Source organism: Tasmannia lanceolata, unplaced genomic scaffold (assembly GCF_043159265.1).
Source record: "Tasmannia lanceolata isolate RefF3 unplaced genomic scaffold, GAP_Taslan_0.1 ptg000037l, whole genome shotgun sequence".
Taxonomy (NCBI): domain Eukaryota; kingdom Viridiplantae; phylum Streptophyta; class Magnoliopsida; order Canellales; family Winteraceae; genus Tasmannia; species Tasmannia lanceolata.
The window spans coordinates 51,344,770-51,370,859 of NW_027518714.1; the positions used below are offsets into that span (position 1 = coordinate 51,344,770).

Below are 26,090 nucleotides of genomic sequence, written 5' to 3' on the forward strand. Positions count from 1 at the left end.
AAGACCTACCTGGAAGGCGGTTCGAACGTCTAAGGTCTAACCTAAGAGGAAGGTTATCAGATCTCTAATCTGAATCTCGATCGGTCAGAAGGTGTAGCCCTCAATGGAAGGGAGATACGTAAAAACAGTAGAGAAGTCTACCAAATATATTTTTATTTTTATTTTAATCTCTAATTTGAATCTCGATCGGTCAGAAGGTGTAGCCCTCAATGGAAGGGATATATGTAAAAACATTACAGAAATCTACCAAATGTATTTTTATTTTTATTTGAATTATTTTTTTGTTAAATCACCCTAATTTTTACGTTTAATTTGTATTTGTGTAGTGTATTTTTGTATATTTCATAATTGGGATTTGCTAGGGTCCATCCCAAAAGGCATTTCGTGGAACGTCCATTGCATGAGAGAGCAGCCACATCGGCTCACTTCCCAACAGATTTTGTTAGTTTTCATGAGATGGCTACTCTCTCATGCAACAGACGTTCCGTGAAATGCCTTTTGCAATGGACCCTAGCAAATCCCTTCATAATTTTATTTAAATTAGAGGCATACATAGATGATTTATGTACGTTCTTTATAAATTGTATTTTTTCATAGAAAGTTTTACTTATCTTTATTTTTTAATATTATCTATACTATTGATTTCTTTTTTTAATTTATCCTTAAAATATTTTGGTGTGATTTCTACAAAACGTTTCCCGTAAGTTTCACACATGTTTCCTATGTGTTTCACATATTTTTTCCGTGTGTTTCACATGCATTTATCATGTGTTCCACACAAAATTCGCATAAGTTTCCCACGATGCGTTTTGAAAATGTGTCCCAAATTTTTCCACGTTTCATTTCCGCTTCAAAAAATATGTTTCCGTGGAATCGTGTTCCCACTCCCGAGGTGTTTCCGGCAACTAACGATTTTTCTATCATGGTACCATGACAATAGTAAACTATTTTTCTATTAGCAATTGGGAAAATAGACCGTGGGTATCCATGGATCTTTGTACTTCCAAATGCACGAACCATTTAAAGTTTTAAACAACTTTTTAATGTAATCTCAAGAAAATAAATTAGTTTTACCGACCATCTTGAACAGTAATGACATGCTAAGGGGAAAAGGATAAAAACCAAAGGCGAAATAAAAGATGGACCACTGAAATAGTTGAGGTAAGAGGCGTCGCAGAAGGCAAGCAGAAAGAAAGAAATTCTAATGTAGGATAAAGGAGAAGGGAGGTTTTACATGTCATGAGCCTGAAAAAACAATCAACGAAATGTGGTTTTGTAATGCCCGGCCCCACGAAGGGTGTAATACCCGGCCCCAAGCTGGGAAATTTATTTAATTATTTATTTATTTATTTTAATGGGTGTCATTATTAAAAATTGGGCTCAAGTCTTTTGGGCTTGTAGGGGGTGCCATTATCAAATCGAACTTATGTTTTGTTGAAAACTGGAACGACCGTATTTATCAAAAATTAAACCCATGGAGTATTGTTATCAATGGTTTATATTTATAACCCATGGAGTGTTGTTATTAATGTGTTTATTTTTTGCTGCAAATACATGAGCTACCACATGTTTTTGGTTATTAAAGATAGACATTGATTAGAGTTGGTTTATTTAAATAGAATACTTATTTGAGCAGGTTACCTATTAGGAACGTAATCCCTTATTAACCACCCAAAATAAAAGTTTCCATAACTAATAGCCTTCCAATTAAGAGGTGTAATCAGAATTAATGATTCTTTTAATTTTGAGGATTGAATGGAGTTTCTATTTTAGGTTTATTAAGAAACAAATTATGACAATGCGTTTTGGGTTATCAAAGAAGCATGTGGAGCCTGCTACACATTCCTAACAAATCCAAATATATATGGGTTGTTGGTATTCCATTCTAATTAAACACTTTGTACGCTCTTTTTTTAAAATTGACAATTTCATTGATACTATGAAGATTACATTGGGGACCAGGGGTCCCTACTTGCATTGCATAGAATCAATTAAGGGTGGCCAGGAGCATACTCTTAGGCCAGTAAAAACCAAAAGAAGTGATCTTCTGAATCAACCGCTACAGTGAGGTCCACACTTCCATGCGCTGCCACCACGCTGAATTACTATCTCACTTTCCTTTCGAATTCTTCATCTACTACCACAGCCGAGAGTGCCTTCACCATTCCCCCTTCCTTTCCTTTACACTGCCCAATGGTATCAATTGAATCGAATCCAACAAAAAGTGCCATATTTGTGGGGCCCATCAAGTCATATGTGTGACCTGCCACATCACAGACTTCTCCACCACTTTCTAGCTGGCGAATTCGATTTTCAAAATAAACACTTTGTTTTTTTTTGAATGGTAGCAGTTATATTGAAAGAAGACTAAGGGTGTCCCCCTTACAACACAGAAAAATAAGACAAACTATGGCAATACAATTAGGGCGGGAGAAAATCATAGAGTTCTAAAGCCTGCAGCGATACGCCAACTTTTGCTAAATTATCTGCTACGTCATTAGCAGAGCGCCTCACATGATTAAAAGTTACCGGCCGCCCCTGTAAGATATCTGTAATCTCGTCAAAGAATTTAAGAAAGCGTCACGGGGGAGTCCGAGGTCCCCTGAGCCATCTTATAACATTCAGCGAGTCACCCTCCACAACACAGCTGTCTGATATTTCCCTAACCAAGCTGACTATGCCTTGATGCGCTGCCCTTACCTCAGCCTCATTCGAATCCGCTATGCCGAGTGGCCCAGAATAAGCCTTCAGGACGACACCGTTGCTATCTCGTAATACTCTACCAATCCCTGCAGGGCCTGGGTTGCCCAAGCTTTAACCATCAAAATTTAATTTAAAGTGCCCTTCTTGAGGAGGGCTCCAATGCTGAATGGATACCTGCTGAACTTCCTTGCTATGGCACACTACCGTCCACCCTTCCCAGAGATCAAATGCCGAGACGAAACGGAATAATGGCAGGGCTCTAGCCCAGGAGATAGTAAGCGAAATGACCTTAATAAATAAAAAGAACGGAGATTTAGCTTTCCCATCAAAGATCCGAGAGTTCCTTTCTGTCCATATTACCCATAAAACCGCCATTAAGGATAGCCACCACAACCTCTTTCCCTTGCTTCCCCAAGGTATACATCCCCAGCCGGCAAACAGATCTTGCAAACATGAAGGGAACACCCATATGATGCCAAATCGACCTAAAAGCCTCCCTCAAATCTCCCTTACTACTCGACAATGTATGAAAATGTGATCAACCGACTCCCCTGATGCAAGGCATAAAGTACAGTGATCGACAATCAGCATGTGCCTTTGACGCAGGAAGTCCACTGTTTGTATTCGATTTCTTAATGCCGCCCAACCGAAGAAGCAGACTCTAGGGGGTGCCTTTGTTTTCCACACCTTTGCTATCAGATGATTAACCTCAAAAGGCACCAACCTATTATAAAAAGACTTTACCGAGAAGCTGCCTGAAAAAGTTGCTGCCCACAACCGTTTGTCTTTCCCAGAGACACTAACATAATTCTGCTCCAGAATCTGAAATAAGTTCGTCACTGATGGTAATTCGCGGTCAAAGAAATTCCGACGGAAAGGAGGCTGCCATATAACTTTTCCTCCAACGTAATCAAAACAATCTTTCACGTAGAGATACTTATTCGCTGCAACTAGAAAAAGATCCGGGAATAGGGCTTGGAGCGGTACAGCCGAACACCACCGCATGGGCCAGAAAGATATCCGCTCGCCGAAGTACACACGATACGTTATTTCACGATCAAATAGCGGTAAGAGGCTGAGGATATCCCGCCAAATCGTCACCCCCGGTTTGTTGAAGATATTCAAAGAAGTCCATTCACCTGGAGCAACACCATATTTACCTGAGATTACTCTAGCCCATAGTCTTGACTTCTCTTCACCAAACCTCCATAACCATTTACCCATCAGTGCTTGATTGACCTGCTTGATCCTCCGAATACCTAGGCCTCCCCCTTGAAGGGGCATACACACTGATTCCCAACTCACTAGCGCCAGGACCCGCTTCGACGCTAAACCCCCCCACAAAAATCGTCGTTGAATCTGTTCAATGCGCTTGACCACAGACACCGGGCATTTGAATAATGATAGCTGATAAATGGGTATATTGGCCAAAGCAGCTTTGATCAAGGTTAACCTGCCACCTTTAGATAATAAGTTCCTCTTCCATGTATCAAGCCTTCGCTCAATTCGATCCACAATGTGATCCCATGCACATTTTCGAGGTCGACCTATCCCAGAGGCAATCCCAGGTAAGAGGCAGGCAAACTCTGCAAGGAACATCCCATAATAGTCGCTAGATCGGAAGCACCTTCGGCGGACATATTCAAAGCGTAAAGACGAGATTTTGAGAAGTTGGAACGAAGACCTGTCACTAACTCATAGCACCGAAGAATAGCCTTAAGATTTAGAATCTTTAAGGCCTGGGAAGAACTAAAGAGTAAAGTATCGTCCGCGAATTGCAAATGCGAGACCTGAAACCCAGACTCACTACAATCTACCCCGGAATCAACCCCTCCATTCGACCTTTCTTCAACAGCACGCTGAGGGCTTCCGCTATAATGACAAATAGAAAGGGAGAGAGAGGATCCCCCTGTCTTAATCCTCGTCTTAATCCTCGAGACGATTGGAAGAACCCGTGTGCAGAGCCATTAATCAGAATTGAAAAGTGAGCTGAAGATAGACAACTACGGATCCACCCACACCATGTTCTCCCGAAACCCATTCTTTGTAAGAGGTAGTCCAGACACTGCCAGTCCACCCTGTCATACGCTTTTTCCATGTCTAGCTTACAGATAATACCTTGCTTCCCTGACTTTGCCATGTTATCCACCATTTCATTGGCTACCATCGAGCAGTCTAAAATTTGTCGCTGGGCAACAAAAGCACATTGATTCTCTGAGATGATAAAGGGGAGGACCCTCTTGAGCCGATCCGCCAACACTTTAGACAAGAGCTTATATAAACACCCGACCAAACTGATAGGCCGAAACTCGGAAACCTTCACTGCTCCCTTAACTTTGGGGATGAGAGCAAGAAAGGTGGCACCTGTTCCCCGATCCAGCTTCAACCCAGCATGGAACGCTTGAAAGAAGGCCATGGCATCTCCCTTTACGTACTCCCAACAATCCTGAAAAAAAGCAAGACAGAAACCACCCTTATTAATTGGGATGGAAGTTCTATTCCATATGTGTGGTCGATCAAACCTCACCTATTAATAGGCCCTATATAAGGAAATGTCCCTTTAAAATAGAAATATGGAATGTCATTATTCGTTTCAAGTTGCCCATCTTAGAGTCATAGTCTATTTAGGAGTAAATTATGATGAATAAATAACAGAGTTCTATTCTCATTAAGATGAAAATGTAATTATAGTTGGCATCCAGTTTCCATCCTTCACGTCAGTACGCCCAACCCATTATTTACCATTATTTATTGATAGTAGTACCCATCTTCAGAAAAAAAAAAAAGGCACATATTGGGTGATTCCATTCATGTTTGGGAAGCAATACTCAGCGACTAGAGGAATTTCTCCAACCTTCAACCAGCCACTTTAGGTCATCTGTACTCACGCCTCTTCAATAGAGTTGGTGTCTTCAAAGTGCAAAAGAATTCTGCACTTTTCCTCTCTGCCGAGTTTGCATTTCGATGTTCCTCTTGGAGATTTCGTGAATTTCTGGCATTCTCTCTGATTTGTAGGTATGATCCTCTCCAACAGCCCTTAACCAATAAAATAAAAAAGATAATATAAATTAAAGTCAATGGACAGAAACTGAAGACAGAGAACCATCATTGAGAGTAATGGATGAGTTTGGAACAAATTTATCAATCAAAGAAAATATAGATGACTCATGTATTATACAGTTAGAGGCTCCGGAACCAATGACCCAAGAAGTAAAGAATTCATGATTGCCTGACTTAACTAGAGGAGCCATTAACGTAGAAGGATGACTTGGAGTGCCAAGACTTCTTCACAAGAATCTCTTATTCATCACGTAAAAGCAAAATTGAATCACCGCTAGAAATGCGTTGCTGATTTTTGACATAGCTATTTGGTTGCATATCATCATCTTCTATCATGTAAGAGACTTGATTAGCCCATGCTGGCTTGCAATATCTATAGCATCATTTGTTTGAATTGTCACTATTCCGGCCACAATTCGTGCACTTCTTCAATTTCAACATCCTCCACATGTCCTCCCCCTACATCACAATCACCGTGACTTTTACAAAAACCCCACCACATCCTTTACCACCATCATCTCTACCTATTAATGTCGCCATGGCAGATCATTCACTAGAAATACAGTAGGTTGGAGAAAAATTGACATGCTGATAACAAAATGAAAATTAGCAAGACAAAGAAGCTCTTTACAGGCTCAGATGTGCCACAAACTGAGAGATATTCAGGACTAAAACCAGAGAGAAATTTTGCAACTCAACTCCTCTCATTGTTCTTCGACAGCTCCACGCATTGGAGGACTTATATTCATTCAATTGTGGCCACATAACTCGCAGAGTGCTATAGTACTCATTGAAGGTATTGTTGCCCTCATTCAACAAGAAAACAGTCTCAAACAATTCATGAGCACGATATTTATTTCCATCAAAAGAATATGTATCCCTTATAATGCACCAAACTACTTAGGCAGTATCTAAAAAAACACATTCGCGCTCACTTGGGGATTCATGCTATGCCATAGCCAAGTCATAATATGATAATTCCTTTGCAGCTACTCTTTATACCTACTGTCTGATTTGCCTGAAACCATCGACAAGAACTTCAAATTTCCCTGTGACACCAAGGCTTACAGTACAACGAAGCTAGTTGGGGTCATTCAAGGACCCCCACATACATGAATAATGATGGACCTTTGACTAGATCCAGGTGAAGTATATTAGACACGAACAACAAAAGAACAACATATTTACTCCATATTTGGCATATTGGAAGACAAATACTTATTTGGAATTCATTCGGCAACAAGTTTTCATATACGATCATTAGACAACCTAATGCATTTGTTCAATCACATCACCAATCAAATAGCATCCTATCAATATTTATCGTAACTTAACCGACGAAAGAGGAATAAGATTGCCCGAACACGTCCAAACACAGATAACCACATGGGTTTAAGCACACGTAAAAGAAAAACCCTTAGATCATGTGAATAGATCACTGAAAGACAGAAGTAGGTTTCAAAATGCATACATATAAGAGAGAGAAAGAGAGAGAGAGAGAGAGAGAGAAATATATGATTCAAAGGAATCGGAGGACTAGATGGAGCAATGCTCTGATACCATGCTAAAATATAAAAAGAGAATAAATAATTGAAGTTGACTAAAGAAGAAGTGAGAAGAAAGCAGGAGAAAAACCAGAATAGTACCTTGTGTACGATATATCTCACAAATTTTCTTATATGTTTCGTTAAACAGACACAAGAGGGAATTAAGTTCAGCATAACAAGAAGATAGAAGTAAAAATTAGAAAAACCATCACAAAATTTAATTTAAGATAACCATACCTTGCAGTGCTCCAATATTGGCGAGGTGTGATGGCTTCTTAGGCTGACCTTTACTTTACCATTTTCAGCTTTGCCTAAGCCCTGGGTGAAATTTTGCTTTTAAGTTTATCGTCACATATTCAAGTTCTAAAATATTTTAAAAATGAAAAACATCAAATTCAGTACTAATCAAGAATCAGCATTAGACACACACACACACACACACACACACACACACACACACACACATATATATATATATAAGAAAAAATTAATAGCCCCACTTTCCAAGATAATACAGGCACAACATAATGGATGAACACCATAATATAGAGAATTCATGGTTAATGCTCAAAAGTTTAAAGTAAAAGAAGTTGAAACATATGAATAGATGATACTTGAATTTTCAAAAAAAAAAAAAAATGAATAGATGACACTTCCAGATATGAATCGCTGCCATGAGAAGGCAAAGGTATCTTACTCAACTAACACATCAACATTTGTAGTTCCATATTAAACAACATAATAGAACACACCAACCTTAAATAACATCAATTAGAAAGTGTGGAAAACCAACACATCTCTATTTAAGTTATGCATTATGAACCTACAATGGGTATTTTGAACTCGAAATTTTATAAAAAAAGGGGCGATAAAAGAAGGGAAATGATATTTGTGGCAAGGTGCTTCGATAAACAAGCGCTCCACTTGTTTGTCGTGTAGTATTTAAAGGGATTTCAGAGGATATTACGGTTCCCAAAAAGCTCTTTAAACCTTTTAAATACTACACGACAAACAAGTGGAGCGCATGTTTATCGAAACACCTTGGCGCAGATATCATTTCCCTAAAAGTAATATCCCTTGGTAAAATAAGAAGAGAGAAATAGAGAAAAGAGAGGTGGTTACACGCCATGTTATTCCCAAAAGTAGAAGGGATAAACATGAAGTTAAAACAATTTAATAGAAAGAGAGAGAGGGAGAGAGCCAAACGAGTAAAGGAAAAGATATTCCTAAATTTATGGGAAAGAAGTCGTCTCGCACATGAATAAAGAGTCATCCACTTTCAAAAAAGGAGTTAAGCAACTTCTCATAAAAGAGGGAAGTTGAAATCGTGGAACCAAAGGAGGGAACTTGAGATTGTGAAGTGAAAGAAAGGGATGAGCTGGCACTTGCCAACTACTTCAAAAGACCTCTATAAATAGAGGAAAGATCCTTTGGAATGGGGCCTAATCCAATCCTTACGAGAAAAAGCTACGCAAGGGGGGATCGGATCTTTTGGGGAGAAAAAGCTATGCGGAAGGGAAAACAGAAGAAAAAGAATAGAGAAAAGGTGAGAAAAGATTTGGCTAACAGTTTCCATTTTTCTTTTTTCTTTCTTTTGCAGATTTTCTCTGAGGAAGAAGACATTTCTCTTCGCATTAACGAGATTATTGCAAAAGATGAGTCGGGTTTGGCTAGCGAGGAGGAGATTGAAGAAATCGAAAGGTTAAAGAAGGAACTCAATCAAATAATCTTACGAGATGAAATTTCTTGGCGGCAAAAATCTAGAGTGAATTTGCTCAAAAAAGGGGATAAGAACACTGCATACTTCCACGCTATGGCTAGTGTGAGAAGAAGAAGGAATCAAATTCACATGTTGGAAGTTGATGGGGAGTTATCGGATGATAAGGGTGTCATCACGAAAGAGATTGTGGATTTCTATAAAAACCACTACTCCTCGGAAGCAATCCTGTGTCCTTTCCCCAACGGAGTGGATTTTGGGCGCCTTGAGCAACAGGATAGTGAAGCATTGGAGTCCCCTTTTTCAGAGGAAGAAATTCAGAAGGGAGTTTTCTCTCTGGGCAAGGATAAAGCTCCAGGTCCCGATGGTTTTTGTCTAGCTTGTTTCCAAAGATGTTGGAAGTATGTCAAGGGAGAGGTAATTAGCTTCTTTCATCAATTTATGAAGGGATAGACCTGGATAAAGGGACGGGGGCCACTTTCATTGCGCTTATTCCCAAAGTGAAGGGTGGAAATAGGGTGAAAGATTTCCGTCCTATTAGCTTGGTTGGTTGTCTGTACAAAGTATTAGCTAAAGTTCTTGCCGATCGAATTAAGAGGGTGCTGCATAAGATCATTTCCCCGAATCAATGTGCTTTTGTTAACGAGAGATAGATCCTTGATTGTTCCCTCATTGCGAATGAGGCGATAGACTTCCAAGCAAGAATGGGTTATAAGGGCGTTGTATGAAAACTTGATACGGAGAAAGCTTATGATCGGGTGGAATGGGATTGTCTTGACTATTTGCTTGGTAGAATGGGATTTGGGGAGAAATGGCATTCCTGGCTTTCAAAATGCCTCTCCTCTGCTTGGTTCTCTGTCCTTACCAACGGCTCCCCTTATGGCTTCTTCAAATCCTCTAGGGGCCTAAGGCAAGGAGATCCCTATGCCCCTTTCCATTTTGTGGTGGTGGCGGAGACTCTTAGCAAGCTTTTGGAGAAAGGAAAAGAAAAAGGTCTAGTCAAAGGATTTCTGGCCGTAGACAAGAGCTTAGAGATCTCGCACTTACAGTTTCCCGATGATACCCTACTGTTTAGTTCGCCCGATGTGTTGAAAACAGCAAACCTAAAAGCTATTTTGCGTTGATATGAAGTGATTTCGGGTCAAGATCTAAATTCCACAAATCATAATCAAGAAGCGATCACTGACTTGGCAAGTATTTTGGGTTGTGCAGTAGATTCCCTTCCCTCTACTTATTTAGGTCTCCCACTTGGTATGGGTTGCCCTAAGAAGGAATGCTGGGAACCAATTGTTGAAAGGGTGGAGAGAAGACTGGACACTTGGAAAAGAAATCTTGTATCCAGATGGGGGAGAATCACTTTGATCAAAGCTGTCTTAGCAAATATTCCTATATACCAATTATCTATGTTCAAATGCCCTGTGAGTGTGGCACTAAGATTGGAAAAAATTCAAAGACGATTTCTTTGGGATGGATCGAATGAAAAGAATGGCATTCCTTTGCTAAAATGGAATAAAGTATGCATACCGATTAAGGAATGAGGCCTTGGAATTCGGACAATCAAAGAGACGAATCAATCTTTGTTAGGTAAGTGATTATGGAGGTTTGGGGAGGAAAGTAGTCAGCTTTGGGTTAAGGTGATTGATAGTAAGTATGGTGCCAAGTTAGGTGAATGGGAATCAGGGGACAAATACAGTTAGAAGGGATCCACTATGTGGCGGGAAGTGATGAAACTCAAATCTAAATTCGAAAAAGGGATAAGGTTCAAGGTTTATTCAGGGAATCATATCAGATTCTGGTGGGATGCTTGGTGTGAGGCAAATCCTTTGAGAGACCTTTTTCCTGGTTTGTTTATTGTAGCATCAGACAAAGATGTTCTTGTAAAGGATTGCTTTGTTCGAAAGGATAGTAAAGTGACATGGGTTCCTTCTTTTAGAAGAGACTTTTTTTACAAAGGGCTTGATTCGGTTGATAGGTTCCTTGCTCTGCTGGAGAAAATCTACATCAAACGCTCTGGTAAGGACAAAAGAATATGGATCTGGAACTCAGAAGGGGTTTCTTAGTTAAATCTTTTTATTATCATTTGTTGCCATGCGCTGCACCCTCTAAAGTAGCCAAAGTTTGGAGCACCCAAGCTCCTCCTAGGGTTCAAGTATTTGCATGGGCGGCTATTTTTCGAAGAATTCAAACTGTGGAATTCCTTAGGAAGAGAAACATATTGATTATCGATCATTGTCCGTTATGCATCGAGGAGGGGGAAACGGTTGATCACTTATTATTACAGTGCATGGTTGCTAGAGAGGTATGGAATAGATTATTACTCAGGTTCGGTGTTGCTTGGGTTCTCCCATCAAAGCTTGAAGATTTGTTTGACCATTGGGAAATGGCGCCATGGAAGGTAAAGGGAAAACTCTTTGGAAGGTATCCTTTCTTGCCACAATATGGGTCCTTTGGAAAGAAAGAAATGGAAGGGTGTTCAAAGGTTTCTCTAGGAGACCTACCGTTCTCTTTAATAAGGTTATTGCTCTCATTGTTTCTTGGGTGAGAATCATTCCCAGTTTTGTATTTGTGTCGGCATTCGATCTTTGGCACGAGTGGACTGTGATTTGTAGTGGGACTAGGGGAACCCCATCGGTGGATCAAGTTTGGGAACCTCAGATGCATGGATTTTCGAAATTAAACTTTGACGGTTCAAGTTTGGAAAATCCGGGGCCATCCGGTATTGGAGGCGTAATTAGAGATGATCTTGGAAGAGTCATATGGGCTCATTCGGGTCCTATTGGGATCTCGGATGCAAATGAAGCTGAGGTGCGAGCCATTCACTTCGGTATAAAGTTATTATCGAAGGATGACCTCGCTAAAGTTGAAATCGAATGGGACTCGAAGAATGTGATTAGAGATGGATTTGTGGATCTCACTAAATTCCATGGAGATTTGCTGCATGGTTTGATGAAATTCAAGACATCATCGGTGACTATCATATTCAAGCCTATCATGTAAAAAGATCCGCAAATGGAGTTGCCGACAAACTAGTCAAGGAAGGGGTTTCTAGGGATAGCGTACAGAGATTTGATTTCCTCCCTCCTTGATTTCCTATTTTTCTAAGTTGGATTTCCCTCTTGTACACATTTTCGGTCCCCTGGCCCCTTTAATATATTATACTTATCATTCCCAAAAAAAAGACATTTCTCTTTCATGAGAAGGATGAAGAAAATCCCTTTAGAATCTCTTCTAGAGACTTTTTGAAGGTCCCTTTAGGATCTCTTTCTAGAGACTCCCTAAAGGGAAAAGACCTTTCTCTTCCGGGAGAAAGAAGATAAAGACGGCAGTTTCCCTCAAAAGATAAAGACGGTGGTTTTCCCAAAAGAAAAAAGACCTTTCTCCTTCTGGAGAAAGAAGAAAATTCCTTTAGAATCTCTTTCCAGAGACTTTCTAAAGGTCCCTTTAGGATCTCTTCTTAGAGACTTCCTAAAGGGAAAAGACCTTTCTCTTCGAGGAAAAATATAATAAAGACGGCGGTTTCCCCCCAAAAGATAAAGACGGCGGTGTCCCCAAGCTAAAGAAGAAATTCCCTTTAGAATCTCTTTCCAGAAAGTCTCTAATGGTCCTTTTAGGATCTCTTCCCAGAAACTCCCTAAAGGGAGAAGACCTTTCTCCTCAGGGAGAAGGCCTTTCTCCTACAGGAGAAGGATGGTGAAGATGACGGCTTCTCAAAGGGAAGATGGAAAAAGTTTAAGAAGATGAAGAAAGTCGCTCAGTACAAAGATATTCCATCCGAAAGGATCTGTTAACAAAAATCAGATCTTTCTGAAGGATAATTAATGAAAAATTATATTTAGATAGGGAACTCTCTTGATGGATACAGGAAGCATTTTCTTTCTTCAATAAATGTAATTAATGGCCAATAAAGCCGGAAGTGTACGATCCTTACCAAAATTAATAAAACCTCTTCTCGCAAGAGGGAAATTTGATCTCAATGCATTTTATGTGGGTGATTCTCTTTTTCATGCTTTGTTGCGAACAAGGCATAGAAACTGACTAATGATTCTAGAACTGCCATTAAAAGAATCAGTAGGAATCCAGCATGCATGTGCCAAGAGGAAAACAAGCCCAATTATCATTCAAGCATAACCAATCAAACAAAAAAAATCATTCAGGCATACCAAGAATGGTTGATTAAAATCCTCAAATTCTTTGGACACACCTCCAATTCCATTTGGGAGGAACTAAACACCGATCAAAGGAACACCTTATATTGGCACAATCACAATGTATTCATTGTATATGCAATGAACAGACACGGATGACAACAATGAGAGCCCACTGCCAAAAACCCTTGAAGAGGAGAGATATTATAAGAGGTTTAGAAAATAATTGTTTAGCTTCTTACCCAAAATGACTATATTGAAACCAGATTAAAACATATCAGCCTTCAATACATTGCATATCGGGCTATGCGAAGAGCACACCTTTGCCCAAAAATAAAAGAAAACTTTTGCCTCCTCCATTTCCTATAAACATATATCATTTATTGCCGCTCCCTATACCGCAGAAATGCAGAACATCCAAAATTTCTATGCAGGACATTGCTTCATATTCCCACTTACAAAGCCCAATTCCATCTATAGTGATGCAGATAGCAGGCCAAATAAGTGGCATATTTGCTCATTAGTATTTATTTACATGTTATTTTGTTTCTAGGATTTTATTTTCCACTGAATTTTGCTTCCATTGCCTATGTATAAGCCTCATGTATTAGAGACTATAAGTTTTGGATGAATAAAGATTGATTGGCTTCTCCCCTCTACAGGTTTCTTCTCCTTCCTCTATTCTTTCCCTTCTCTACTTCCCATATTATTCTTCTATTCTTCTCCTCCTATTGTCTTCTTCTTCTCTTTCTATCCCCTTTCTTCTATTTCTTTCTCACAGTACTACTTCAATTTGAGATCAGAGCGAAAGTCCAAGAGCCGAAGACGATCATCTGTGAGGTACTCTTGAGAAGATCAAATTTTCTAGGAATAACAGCCGCCTAAAGTTACTTTCTTCTTTTTTCCTCTCTTAATCTCAGCCCCAACCTTATTTCAAAGCAAAACCCGCATCCCAATCTCTTCAATTGGCAGCCATATTCCCTATGTTCTCAGGCTAACATCCTACTCCATCCTTGATTCTTGATTTTATTAAACCAAACCCATCTTGCTGCCTTCTATTTCAACAACCCATCGTGTCTCCCTTTCACACTAACCATCACACATCCTTGCTGTCTCAGCCGTCCCTATACTTACAGCCCATAAAAACCCAGTTTCCAGCTTGTGCTTCTTACCAGTCCCCATCAATTTAGTTCCCCTAACTGCAAATCCCACGCTAAAACCCTTCTTGAGACTCGATCTATCACCAACAACCCCTCCTTTTCATTAGCCTAGCAGCCTCTGTCTTACCCAACCACACCATTCGGATTAACCCAAAACCTTCCCCAAACCCGTTCAAAGTCACCCATCATCCCTAATATAAACCAGTTCTCAAAACCCTAAACCAGTTGACAAGAATCAATCTCCTTCACCACACGAACCCATCTCCTTCACCACACTCATCTCTCTCCCCATCACCTTCCCCACAACCCAGCCAAAACCCAGATTCATAAAATCAGAAGAAAAAGAAAACCCTAACAGTTCCTTCTTCTTTCTACGTCCGCCACCACATCCCCTCCGCCTCTCCTCGCATCGTTGACGTGCCACCGCCATCTAGCCACCACTCCTCGCCACTTCCCTTTTCTATCGAGAATAGGATTATATAAGGTAACTTATGTGAGAAGTTGTCTTATAGAATAACATAAGAAAGAGAGAGAAAGAGAGAGATTACCAAACACCACAAAGAGAGAGAGAGAGAGATGAGGAGTGAGGAGACTACGCAATGATGTATAGTGGTTCGGTCACAAACGAACCTACTCCACTACCCAAGTACTTGGTCTTTCCTTGGGATTTTCCAACACTATTGTGAGATTCCACACGCCGAATCTCCGAGCTTTACAATGAATGCCACCTCCAAAGGGAACAAACCCTCTTTGTAAGAACCGCCTCAAAGAGTGTTAACCCTCTTCGTACACTGCCTCAAAGGGTATAACACCTCTTTGCAAATATAAGAAATAAAAGAAAGAAGAAAAACTCTCAAGCCTCTTAAAGGCAAATACACAATGCTCAAAGCTCACAATCACTCCTAATGATTACACATCAATGCTCTATGGAGTGCCTCTTGACAAGAAATAAATGCACAAATTAAATGTTCAAGAGGAAGAAGAATCCTTTTGATTTGAAGAGTAAAAGCTCTTAGGGTTTCATAAATTATCTTTCAAAAGGTACTTTTGAAGGTCTAGGATAGGGTACTTATAGCCCTAGCAAAGATGTTACCGTTTGGGGGCAAAACCGTAATAAACAGGCCAAGAAAAAGCAAGTCGTGCAAGCCCCAACGGCTACTTTGTTAGACCGGGGCGACCGCAGGGTGTCGCGGTCACCTGCCCTTATCTGGCGCTCCTTTTTATTTTGAAATTTTAAACCGTCAAGGTCGACCGGGAGTGTCGCGGTCAACCGCCGAGGGCCTTGAGGACATTTTTAATTTTTGTCCAAAACCTATCCACAGTCGCCCGAGCCTAGGGTGGTCGACCGTCGAGACCACTCTGGATGACTTCTGGATTTCTAGAAACCTATCCGCGGTTGACAGGGGTATCCTCGGTCGACCGGCCCGCTTTTGTTGGGTAAGATGCTAGACTTCCAGCATCCATCCTGCGGTCGCCAGGGAGACCACCATCGACCAGCCCCGTTTTGAAAACTTGGTTTTACCTTTTAACTATTGAATCCTTAGGGCTTTGGGCCAAGGTCTTTAGGCTTTTGACCTATGTTTTCAAATACCTTTTTGAGTTTGTTGAAATGGTTTTGAAAAGGTTTTGAAAACATGAATTCATGCAAGTACTTAATGTCAAAAGGACTCTAATACATTCTAAAAAGTAATAAATCTTGAGTCTTCTTGATCTCTAATCTTTTTGTGCAATCGCATGATTTGTTCCTTGACTTGGGAGAATCTTCTATCTTGCTTTTGTGCTTGGGTTTCCTTGATGCTTCAACGAACTAGAGTTGTAGGAGGACCACCAAAGCTTGACTTTCTTCAAGTTGAGCCCTTCTTCTTGCTTCAAGTGTTGACTTTGATATATCATGTCTAAATCACAACACTAGAGAAGCCATTAGCAAACTACCATCAATTTGGATTTGTTGATCATCAAAACATTAGTCGATTGTACCCTTGGGCTTACACCCACTCTTTATCTTCCAATAATTTAACCGCCAGTTTTCCCTTTAGACATCCCCCTCAAAAAATCAGAGTAAAAAAAGTAAAAAAATCTCTCTTTTCTCTCTCAATCTCTCTACACTTTCTCTCTCCTCTCCCATCTCATTTTCTCTCTCTCCATTTGGGTGATTTCTGCTTGGAATTTTATCGCGCCGTCAACACGAAAGGTGTTCGAGACAACTTAAGTATATTGAGCCCATTTTTAGCAGCGGCCCAAGTGCTACTTTGAGCAACTTTTGGCCTATTTGCGAACCATCTCCTCCCTTACAAGTACCTGAGGATCCTCCTCCAGCTACTAAGAAGACCTATCAGCGACGGCTGAAATCTGCGTCTCACCTTTCTTCGCCTGCGGCATTGCCAGCTTAGAAGCTCAGAAGGAGATCACGCCCACCATTTCAGAGGTACCAGTAGATTCTTCCATTGTCTCTCGTACTCATTCTCATAGTATTGCTCATCCTATTTCTTCTGTCCTTTCATATGATTCATTCACCCCTGCTTTTCGTAGTTTTGTGTCTTGTCCTCTGTTTCTTAGTCGCAGTCATTGCAAGCGACACTTGATCACCCAGGTGGCGGGCGGCTATGGACCTTGAAATGGAGGCCCTTCAGGCCAATCAGACCTGGGATTTAGTCCCTCTTCCTCCTGGTGCTCGTCCTATTAGCTGTCGTTGGGTTTATACTGTCAAACACTTACCTGATAGGACTGTTGAGCGCTTTAAGGCGCGGTTGGTTGCCAAAGGCTATACTCAAACCTTTGGCGTGGATTATGGTGAGATTCTCTCTCCGGTTGCAAAAATTTCATCTATTCGTGTTCTACTATCTCTTGTTGTCAACCATGAATGGCCCCTACATTAGTTATGTTGCTCAGGGGGAGATGTCCTCCTCCATATGTCGATTGAAGAAGTCCATCTACGGCCTGAAGCAGTCCCGTAGATAATGGTTTGGGAGGTTTAGTAATGCTATCATGCGTTTTGGCATGAAGCAACGAGCAGTTTATCACTCTGTTTTCAGCCATCAATCTGCAGCCGGTTGTGTGCTATTGATAGTCTACGTTGATGATATTATCATTATTGGCAGTGATTCAGTGGGGATCCAGAAGTTGAAGACCTAGCAAAAAGAATTTTCTACCAAAGAGGTAGTGTATTCCACCAGGAGGATATCCCTCTCACATAGGAAATACGTCTAGGATTTACTTGAGACAGGTTGCCGTGGAGTGAAACCTGCCGCAGTTCCCATGGACCCAAATGTGAGATTACTTCCAAAAGAGGGAGACTTATTAGATGACCCCGGCAGATACAGGAGATTGGTTGGTAAGCTTATATATCTCAGTCACTCGCCCAGACATCTCCTTTGTTGTTATCTTTGTCAGCCAGTATATGAGCTCACCTCGCACTTCACACTGGGCAGCCGTGCTTCAAATTCTTCGATACTTGAAAAGTACTCCAAGGAGAGGTTTGTTGTTTAAGAAGTGTGGGCATCAGAAGATAGAAGCGTATACAAATGCAGATTGGGCAGGATCTCCAGCTGATAGGAGATCTACCACAGGATATTGCACCTTTGCAAGAGGTAACCTTGTGTCATGGCGAAGTAAGAAGCAGGATGTTAAATCTAAACCCAGTGCAAAGGCCGAATATAGAGCCATGTGTCACGGGCCTATTGTTTTAGCAACGGAATAGCCCGTGCGGCGCCCCAGCATATGGCAAGCCTTCAACCATGCAAGGCTTTAAAGGCCCTACACGCAAAACACCTCTTGATTTTACCGAGACCAACTCTGGACCCGCTCTCGTGATCAGTCTGCATCACGAGTACATCGAACATTAGGCCTTGGAGCCCAATGCAAAGTCCATCGAGTACGAGGCATGATGATGCCGCACACAAATCCGCCAAGTACAAAGGCTTGGTCATCCAAGGAGCAAGATGCCCCATGGACTGATCTGCAAGGTGTACACCTCACAGGGGCAACCGAGGTCACCCCAGCACGAACTCATGGAAGACCTAGAGATTGGCCTACCCACAAGACGTACCACGGTGCAGAAGGCAAATAGTATAGCAAGCCCCCTGCACCGGTCCGTGCGCGCAATGCATGTGGGAACCCAACCCAACATGCATTGTCTTTGGCCCCCATCCTTAACCAAAGAAACTGGAGCATACATGTGGATAACTCGCAGTCCGCACCCAAAGCTCCCTTAGGGAAAGCACATAAGCTGTAGTATGATTTCCTGATGTGTGCCTCACATGCACAACCAAGTCCTCTTGCAACCCACAAGCAAACCACCAAGATCTGACCTACACCTGCTAGGCCTACCAGGGGCGGAGTCAGCATGTCACGGGGTCAACTCCTCCTAAAGAGTTTGGCCAACCAACCTTCTCAACCATGAGTACCGACCAAAAGTGTTATTAGCTACGTGCCTCTGGAAATTTACATAACATTGATGGCCCAAAATGCCAATTGCATGCCTGTGACACGAAGCGTGATGCGAAGATCGGATTGCCCTGAACTGTTTCTCCGTGACACTCCCCCACCTGATAACGTCGACGCCTTCGTCAACACTGAGCACTCTGCGAAGCTCAGTTCCACAATAGCAATGACTTCACAATCTTGAATACAGCGCCACTGGTACTTCGGCAATCAATCCATTCTGACTTCTACTGCATACCACATTGCCTCAAGTTCTGCCAACCACTGCGTTATAGATCTCCTGGAGTTATCTTTAACATTGATGGTTTTCTCGGACTCCACCAAACTGTGCGAAGGTTTTGTGGCGCTGCCTACAAACGCTGCTGAAGGTTTGTGTCGATACTTACAAACAAGAATAGAGAGTGCCATCACTGTTGGTACAGCACTTGCCACTTGTTGGCCAAGTGCGGCCACTTGCCACAAGCAAAGTGCGAACGGTCTCCAGGAAGTAGCTTACGTTCTTGGGCGAGGAATCGCTATAGGTTCTGCCTCATATGAGGCCAAGAATCTCCTGTTGGGATCGACTGCTACGGCAGCAAGGCAAAGTGTGAATGTTCTCTGGAAAGCAACCTATAATCCCAGGTGAAAGGAACCGTCCTAGGTTCCGCCTCCTCGTGAGGCCAAGAATCCCTTGTTGGGATCAATCAGCACAACGCACCCGCTACTCTTGTCGGGTGTAAGATCTTATGGGGGAACCAACTACATCCCCAACTGTGACGCTTTGTCTTGCTTACTTTAGTCCATCGCCAAACTAGTTGTTTGAACAATCAACCCTTGTGCCACCAATGGTCTCCTTGGGTACCCGCGGCTAGTGCTCACATTGCTAACCACCTAAATCTTCCATCATTCAGATTGAGCTGCTCTTTTCAGTCTCATGAAACATAAAAATTCTAAAGTAGCAAGAAACACACAAGTCCACCTCGTTGTCCCATACCAACACAATCAACCCATATGCCATCTGAGCTCACCACACTATCCCATATCAGCACAGCAAACCCATTGTCGATCTAAGCAGCCTTGGCATCCGTTCCAAGGTCTTTCTAAGATGAGCATCTCGCATGCTCCATAATGATTGTGAACTGCCATCCTAGTACTTAGTCAATGCCCAGGTCTTCACCCTGAGTATGCATATGTAGTTCGTCGAGGTTGCAAACACCTTCACCCTGCTGGCCCCCAGTATTGCCGCCCTTCTCATGGGTTGTACCTTAACCTTGGTTCGTCGGTGCTTCCTCTTCACCCTGAGAGCATACTGCTAGTTCGTCATATTGATTATGCCATCACACCGAGTAAGCAAATTCACTTCAGTAAACACTTTGGTGCCGACATGTCCAGCACCTCATCTGTTAGGGGACGGCTCTTGCCAGCAAGCCAACCCTTTGTCATAGTGAGCCCTTAGGCCATATGCAAACACATCGATGTTTAGCCAACAAAGCAACGGAGCATTTACACTTCTGATCTCACACATTGGTTGGTCATTGAAACATGCCAACCCATTCAATGACAGTTGCTGCTCTTCCACTGTATCAAGCTTCGAACAAATCCATTGAGCAATGCTTAGACAAACATAGACGGTACAAGTCTTTCCGTGCCATCGCGCCTCTGTTGCGCAACTCAAGTAGGATAGGGGAGAGTCCAAACTTTCAAGCTGCCATACTTTGCTACTTTGTTTGCCGGGCTTACAAAGTAACTCATGCCACCAAGACTGCTCAATGATGTCTCACACACAACACTGAGAAAGCATTGCATCCACTCTTTAGAAAGGAACATACCCACACAATTTCGGCTCTTCTTCAGCTAACTAATGGACTTTCAAAGTATTAATTTCAAAGACACCCGCGACTTAGCACACCAAGCTGCCACCACTTGGACAACATTCAAACTCTTTCCAACTCTGCCACAACTGAAAGCATTTCCCGTTCTTTTGTTCACTGCCACATGCACTAGAGATGCACTAACCATAGCCACAAACACTGCAACTATGCCAGCACAGTTGTACAGACACCAAGTGTATCATAGCTCCTTGACAAGCTCTTCCATTCACAACTAACTCTGATTTGTCACGTGATACCCATCTGATACCAACTATCAAAGCACACTTTAAATTTAGCTTGGACCATTTTGCTCTGATACCAACTGTCATGGGCCTATTGTTATAGCAGCGGAATAGCCCGTGCGACGCCCCAGCATATGGCAAGCCTTCAACTGTGCGAGGCTCTGAAGGCCCTAACACCCAACATCTCTTGATTTTACCGAGACCAACTCTGGACCCGCTCTCGTGATCAGTCTGCATCACGAGTACATCAAACATCAGGCCTTGGGGCCCAATGCCAATGCCATCAAGTACGAGGCATGATGATGCCACGCACAAATCCACCAAGCACAAAGGCTTGGTCATCCAAGGAGCAAGATGACTCACGGACTGATCCGCAAGGTGTACACCTTGCGAGGGCAACCGAGGTCGCCCCGGCACAAACTCATAGAAGACCTAGAGATTGGCCTACCCACAAGACGTACCGCGGTGCAGAAGGCAAATATTATAGCAAGCCTCCTGCGCCGGTCCGTGCATGCAATGCATGTGGGAACCCAACCCAACATGCACTGTCTTTGGCCCCCATCATCAACCAAAGAAACAGGAGCATCCCTGTGGATAATTCAAGCTCCCTTAGGGAAAGCACATGAGCTGTAGTATGATTTCTTATTGTGTGTCTCACATGCACAAGCAAGTCCTCTTGCAACCCACAAGCAAACCACCAAGGTTCCAGCCTACACCTGATTGGGGGCGGAGTCAGCATGTCACAGGGTCAACTACTCCTAAAGAGTTTGGCCAACCAACCCTCAAAACCAGGAGTGCCGACCAAAAGTGTTGTTAGCTACGTGCCTCTGGATATTTACATAACATTGATGGCCCAAAATGCCAACTGCGTCCCTGTGACAGGAAGCGTGCTGCGAAAACCGGGTTGCCCTGAACTGTTTCCCCGTGACACATGGCTCACACGAGTGGAGAGCTTATTTGGTTACGCTCTCTTTTGTCAAAGATCGATTTTCCTCCATCATCGCCTTCTCAGTTATATTGTGACAAGGCTGCGATCCACATCGTCGCAAATCCGGTCTGCCATGAGAGGACCAAACAGATTGAGGTGGATTGTCACTTTATACGCCATAGGATTCAAAAAGGGGAGACATGCACAGTGTTTACTAGATCTGTGGATCAATTAGCTGATATGTTAACCAAGCCTTTAAACAAAGCTAAATTGAGTGACATTTGTAGCTAGCTAGGGATTTTTGATATTTTACATTCCAGCTTGAGGGGGAGTGTTAGATGTATGTTATGTCATGTAAATGCCTAAGGGCAGAGTGGTAATTTGCAATGTTGTCTCTTTATATAAATATATTAGTGAGGGGGAGTTTTCCCTAACTCACTATTCTCTTCTCTTCTCTTCAGTCTTGAGAATGGAAACCAACAATTCACTACTCATGCAGTTTGATACTACGTGATGTGTAACAACCAAAAATGGGGCATAAATAGATACGAGGACAACTATTTCAAGCGAAAAATAGGACTACTAGGGCTGTTTATCACACGTGACAGATCTGGACAGGTCTATAACACTTGGATAAAATAAAGATAGGTCTTAGCAAAATCCTGGAAGATGTATGTTATAAATGGTGCTAAAGGGTAAAGTTTCAGGAATTTATGGACAGTTTAAAATAGTAAAGTCGACTGCTTAAGGCATGGGATCTAGTAAAATTAATTACAGTCAATAGGAATTAGGTTGATAGGGGTTTTACGATAAGGGTAAGGAAACCAATCGGATTATTGGAGCAAGTAGAGGATTGCTGATATTAGAATGTACTTTTAGCGCAGATTATTTAATGTTTTAGTGATTAGTTTTGACGGTTATGGTGTAGGTTACATATAAGTTATGATATAGGTTATGATATGAGCAATTATCATTAATTACGCTATCATAATTTTTGTTTGTTACCCCTTTACATTTAAAGCTAGCAATTTCATGTTGTTAGTCTACCAACCCCTAGATCGTACTTTTTTCCTTCGTCTTCTCTTCCCTTTACATCCTGGGTGATCTTCTCCAAGTCTTATCTTTCTTTTATAAAATATACAATGAGCATAAATGTAGTAAGCAATAGCAGGAGGAATAATTGTTTAGGAATGCATGAATCGAAAGGAGTATGAAAACTTCTCCACATTTAAGGATCTTGCCATGAGATTTATTAGGCTAATAAAATGAAAGGAAGCATAATTGACCTTAATAAACTCCAATGGCAATCCAGCTAGCTCTGGCACACTAAAAAGAAGATGAGTATTATCCAAATCCAGATTTTGGATGTATTGCATACTAAGCTCATCGATTCGAGTTCTCAAACGTTCAACTTCTTCTCTCTTGCTTAATGTAAGGTTCACTCCATTACGCTCGAAATCCCTGACCTACACAAATAGCAAGGAAATAAGTACATGAAACTCAAAGAAATGCATAATGTATAATTCTATGTATTGCACTATCGACATCACATATATAGTTATCATGCATCACAAAATCAGTCTATAAAGGATGGTCGAATTAGGAAGTTCATAAAACAAAGTCCACAAAAAGTAAAATAAAAAAAAGAGTGTCAACAAATGTTGGCACAAGGTCAATGAGCAAACTAGCAAAGTTATTGGCATCCATAAAGGACAACTAAAGTGAGAAATGCATAATGCGGGAATCACAAAAGAAAAGACAATCAATATGTAAAATGGAAGAGAACCTAGTATAATCCTGAAGAACAAATCACCAATGTCATTTAATATTCAACATGAATAATTAGCAAGATGTCATTTAATATTTAACCCTATTTGGGCCTTCCCCTTGGAGTGGACCGCGCAAAGAAAAAGGCTTGGGATCTGATTGTAGAAAGGGTGGATAGAAGATGAAGGTGGAAGAGAAAACTTGTTCAGCGTGGGGGCAAAATCACTCTAATCAAAGCTGTACTAGCCAATATCCTAATCTATCATCTCTCTCTTTTTAGGTGTCCTTTCAGTGTGGTAAAAAGAATAGATATCATCTCTCTCGTTTTAGGTGTCCTATCAGTGTGGTTATAAGAATAGAACAGATCCAAAGGAACTTCCTATAGGGTGATCTAGAGGACAAGAAAAAGATGCATCTTGTTAGTCGGGAGGACATATGCAAATGTACAAAGGCAAGAGGGCTTGAGATTCGTAGACTCGGAAATGTCAACAAAGCGGTGCTTGGTAAATGGCTTTAGAGGTTTGGAGAGGAAAGGGATCACCTTTGGACCAAGGTAATTGAGCGTAAGTATGGTACTTGCTCTGGTGGTTGGATATCCGATGACAAGTACAGATCCGGAGCCTTGACGATATGGAGGGACATCCCAAGAAAAAAGCACAAATTCTGAGAAGGTTTAATATTCAAGGTCTACTCTAATGATAGAGTTCAGTTCTAGCACGATAAATGGTGTTCCGTGAGGTCTCTTTTAGACAAGTTCTCTGACCTTTTTAGAGCGGCATCAAGAAAAGTTCTTGTTTAACATTGCATTACCAAAGAAGAAGACAGGGTTTCTCAGAAACTTGATTTCAGGTGGAACTTCTTTGATTGGGAGTTTGATAGGGTTGTCATCTGGCTAATCTCTTGGAAAATCACTACATTGGAAAAGGGCTTGGACATTCAACTCCTAGGGTACCTTCAAAGTGAAGTTGTCCTGCCTTCTTCTCGCTTCTTGCCCCCTCTGTCGCAGCTTTCAAGAGTTTGGAGCATTCCAGGCCCCCTAGAGTCTGCGTGTTCGTGGGGACAGCCTTCCAGGACAAGATCCACACTATCGATCACCTTCGTCGCCTATCGATCACCTTCGTCGCCGCCATATGCTCATTTTAGATCATTGTGCCCTCTGTGTGGAGGCTGGTGAATCTGTGGAGCACTTGCTTATTCATTGTTATTCTAGAACAATTTGGGTTAAAATTCTTGACAGATTCGGGATTTTTCTTGCGTTTTCCCATCTCATCTTTCCAATCTACTATAATATTAGTTTTTTGCGTCATGGTCTAGGAAGGGCTTGATTGTGTAGAAGCTCGTTCTGTTGGCCATAGTTTGGGCATTATGAGAAGAACGGAACGCCCGCACCTTCAAGAACATAGTCAAAAGTGCCTCTTATTCCTTTGAGAGGATTCTGTCCCTATCAATCTCTTGGGATAGGACCCTCTCGTGCCTCAAATTGTGGCTACGGACATCAGATGTTGAGAGATTTGTACAAGTAAGGATCGGGAGGTGGTGACAGCACCTAGATGGATCCCCTTGAGACCGATTGGTTCAAGCTAAATTTGGAAGGTTCTAGCATTGGCAACCTGAGTCTCGCCTGCATTAGAGACCTCCTCAAAGACGAGTCCGGTGTTACCAAGTGTGCTTTCCTCAGAGACGAGTCCAATGTTACCAAGTGAGCTTTCTCTGGCCCTATTGTTGTCAACGACTCTAACGAGGAGGAAGTGAAGGCTGTTCCCCAGGGCATCAGATTGGTGGCCAGAGGAGATTTGGATAATATTTGTGTGGAGGGTGATCCCTATAACTTAATCAGTTATCTAGATGGAAGGCATCCTCACCCTTGGAGGTTTTCTAAGATGTTAGATAAGATCTTGGATACTGTGGAGGGCCACTCGGTTTGTTGCCAGCATACCCGGAGGTCGGTTGATGGAGAGGCAAATCGTCTTGCTCGAGCCGGAGTCGATTATCCGGCGCTAGAGATATCTGACTTCTTACCACCTTGATTATGGTTGTTCTCTTTTTTTTTTGTCATCTTGTGTTCCCTTTGTTTCTCTCAACCATCTCGGTTGCGAGTCCCTTTTTCTCATCAATGAAATACCAACATTTCAAAAAAAAAAAAAAAAAATATATATATATATATATATATATATATATATAGCAAGATGCCAAATTCACCAATGGGCCGCTTGGATACATGGATTTTAGAATCTTGGATTTCCTCAAAATCAAGATAAGGAGACCGTCCGTCATTTTCCGATTTCTAGCCTTTCTTTCCGTCCAGAGAGTATGAAATCGTCCCATGTTTCCTGGTTTTAGAAATCTCAGGATGGAGGAGAGATTTATAAAACCTAGATTTCTTACTTAAAATCCAGGATGATGGATCGCAAAATCCAGAATTTTATACCGCTTTCAAACTAAAACCTGGATTCTAAAATCCACGTATCAAACAGCCCCTAAGAGTCCAACTTACTCTTAGAATTCCATAGAACTTTTCTAAATGCATGGTG

General features: G+C 41.7%; 1 protein-coding gene across 6 annotated transcripts in view; it reads right to left on the reverse strand.

Moving 5' to 3' along the window:
* Positions 1 to 26,090, reverse strand: part of LOC143860596 (Zincin-like metalloproteases family protein) — a 77,491-nt gene that overhangs the window by 44,033 nt on the left and 7,368 nt on the right. For all 6 annotated transcript variants that reach the window (XM_077371314.1, XM_077371315.1, XM_077371316.1 and 3 more), the window contains 2 exons: positions 23,079 to 23,258; positions 7,548 to 7,628 (listed from right to left, as the gene is read on the reverse strand). In XM_077371314.1, the coding sequence (XP_077227429.1) occupies positions 7,548 to 7,628; positions 23,079 to 23,258 (261 nt within the window). The remainder of the gene's footprint in view (positions 1 to 7,547; positions 7,629 to 23,078; positions 23,259 to 26,090) is intronic.